This window comes from Sinocyclocheilus rhinocerous, unplaced genomic scaffold, assembly GCF_001515625.1.
Source record: "Sinocyclocheilus rhinocerous isolate Xijiao unplaced genomic scaffold, SAMN03320098_v1.1 scaffold234, whole genome shotgun sequence".
In the NCBI taxonomy this organism is placed as follows: domain Eukaryota; kingdom Metazoa; phylum Chordata; class Actinopteri; order Cypriniformes; family Cyprinidae; genus Sinocyclocheilus; species Sinocyclocheilus rhinocerous.
Window position 1 is genome coordinate 241,315 of NW_015644337.1, and position 2,590 is coordinate 243,904.

Genomic DNA, 2,590 nt, shown 5'->3' on the forward strand with positions numbered 1-2,590 from the left:
ATATATATATATATATATTGTAACTTTATAAAAGTCTTTACTGTCATTTTTGATCAATTTATGCCATCCTTGCTAAATAAAATTATTAAAAAAAACAATCTGACCCCAAACTTTTAAAACAGTAGCATACTCAAATGTAAAATAATCAATAATGTTAAATAATACAGTATCTGTGGCACAGCTAACATTCACCCTGCAGAAGCAGCCGAGGTTCATGGGTAGGGAGTTACTGTATGTTTAGTTGCATAAAGCATGTGCTGGTATTTTATCCTAAGACATGCCACAAAGACACTGGTTAGGTAGCTTGTCATGCAGGTTAACTTGCTGTTAGTCGGGTTAAACAGGCAAAGAAAGCGTTCAGACACACACAGATGGAGCTGACAATACAACGACTGATACGCCCAGAGTTCTTACCATCGCCTGCCACTCAAACCACACCTCACAGGCAGAAGATCACACATCTGTAACAGTGCAACAACGTCACAACATGTTCAAAGGATCAAACACTGATGACGAGCAACCACCAGCAAAGTGAAGCGAATCACAATTCAGACAGCTGTGAACTTCCATAAAGCCAATCCAATCACATCTCAGCCTTTGAAAGTCAACATGAAACATTTTCTGCAACCCATTTTACTTCCATAATATGTCGAAATTAACTGGATTATACAAATTACAACCACCAGTGGTTGAAAGTTTGGAGTTGGTAAGATTTTTTAATATTTTAGAAAAATATTTTCAAAAATTAGAACATTTCTTTGATTGAAAATACAGTAAATCTGTAAAACTGCAAAATGTTATTACAATTTAAAATAACTGTTTTCTATTTGAATATATTTTAAAATGTAATTTATTCCTGTGATGCAAAGCTGTAACATGATCCTTCATTGTATTAATATTGCACAATATGAATGTATTTTTTAAAATCAAATAAATGCTGAACGGAAGCAACTTCTCTAAAAATGTATGAAGTGTATTTTTCTTCGGATTAACATGGGCACAATAATATCAGGAAAGTAAACAGGGTGAGGTTTGACTTCATGTTGGCTTTTCGGATGAAGTTCTGATGGCAATGAACCACCAAAAAGAGTGTCATTAAACACTGAAAGTGGTGATTTCTTTAAACAATGCTAGGAGCATTAATCATGGTGCTGGTAATGTCATTAAACGTGGCAGCATCGCAGCTCTCTCTCATGCAGATGCGGTGTGCAGTGAAGCAGGAGAGCGTCTGAACCTCGGGCCAAACACTGAAGGACTCCTGGCAGCTGCTGATATTTCCACAACCGCTGGAAACGGATCCATCTATTGCAGCATGTGGTTTCACTGACCCAAACTTACCACTAAGATTATTACACACGACGCATCCTACAGTCAGGCCAATGGTGACAATTCGTGTTATGAGGGAGAAATGTGAAATCCAGACATAAAGATATATATGTGTGTGTGTGTGTGTGTGGCTGAAAGTCAATTTCGGTATTAAACACTAAACTGAAGATCTGTGTTCAGTTCTGAGTTGAAATAATGGATGCCAGGGACAAATAAACAAAGGGTGAAAGCATGATGAATAATAATAAATTATGATAATTAACTGTCATGGAACATTCCGTTTTCCAAGAATAGAATTCATCTTTCAAATGAAGACTTCTTTCTTTCTCCCTGATCGAAATGTTACTTCTTTGGATACATTTCTGCCCAACTTCAGCAAAGTTCTGTTTCAGGAAGATGAACAGAAGAATGAATCATCTGAGATTTTTATGTAAAAATATTTGAAGCCAAATTAAACATACAAATTCAAAGATTAATATTCTATCGATTACATGACATTCAAGGAATGTTTCAGGGTCAATGCGAGTTAAGCTCAATTGACAACATCTGCGACATGCTGTCGAGTATCACAAACAATAATTTTTACTTATTCCTTAATTTGCAAAAACTAAAACATTGTTTAGTTATACATTTATTATGATTACTTTAGAGACTTTCATTGTACGTGCATTTCTGTAAACAGGCTTTTTGCCCGTTTTTACTCATTTCATTTTATTATTTTATTAATAAAATGTAAATTATTTTATTATTATTGTTATTATTTATTTAAAATTATTTCCATTTTATAATTCATCAGTATTTCCTACATGTCATGGATGCTGTCCATTGTTCTACAAGTAATGAATTTAACATGGAACATTCCTATTCATATTTTATTTTATTATTTTTAATTAAAACAAAATTATTATTATTATTATTTATTCACAATTACTTCTATTTTATAATTCAGAGGTATTTTCTACATACTTTCTACATGGTGCTGCCCATAGAATTTAACTTTTAATTTAATGTAAGCTGTGACATTCCTTCTCATATGTAATAGTATTAATTTTTTGATTATTAAAACATACATTTATATAATTTTAATGTCCTTATTTTTTTCATTTATTTAAAATTATTTCCATTTTATAATACACTGAACAAAATTATAAATGCAACACTTCTGTTTTTGCCCCCATTTTTCATGAGCTGAACTCAAAAGATCTAAGACTTTTTCTATGTACACAAAAGGCCTATTTCTCTCAAATATTGTTCACAAATCTGT

The 2,590-nt window shown here is 32.4% G+C and overlaps 1 protein-coding gene across 4 annotated transcripts in view; it reads right to left on the reverse strand.

The window, feature by feature from the left end:
* LOC107758115 (rho GTPase-activating protein 17-like) overlaps positions 1–2,590 on the reverse strand; it is a 46,296-nt gene that overhangs the window by 1,376 nt on the left and 42,330 nt on the right. For 3 of the 4 annotated variants that reach the window (XM_016575774.1, XM_016575773.1, XM_016575776.1), the window contains one exon: positions 415–461. The exons of the other annotated variant lie outside the window; for it this stretch is intronic. In XM_016575774.1, coding sequence (XP_016431260.1) covers positions 415–461 — 47 coding nt within the window. The remainder of the gene's footprint in view (positions 1–414; positions 462–2,590) is intronic. 4 annotated transcript variants of the gene reach the window in all.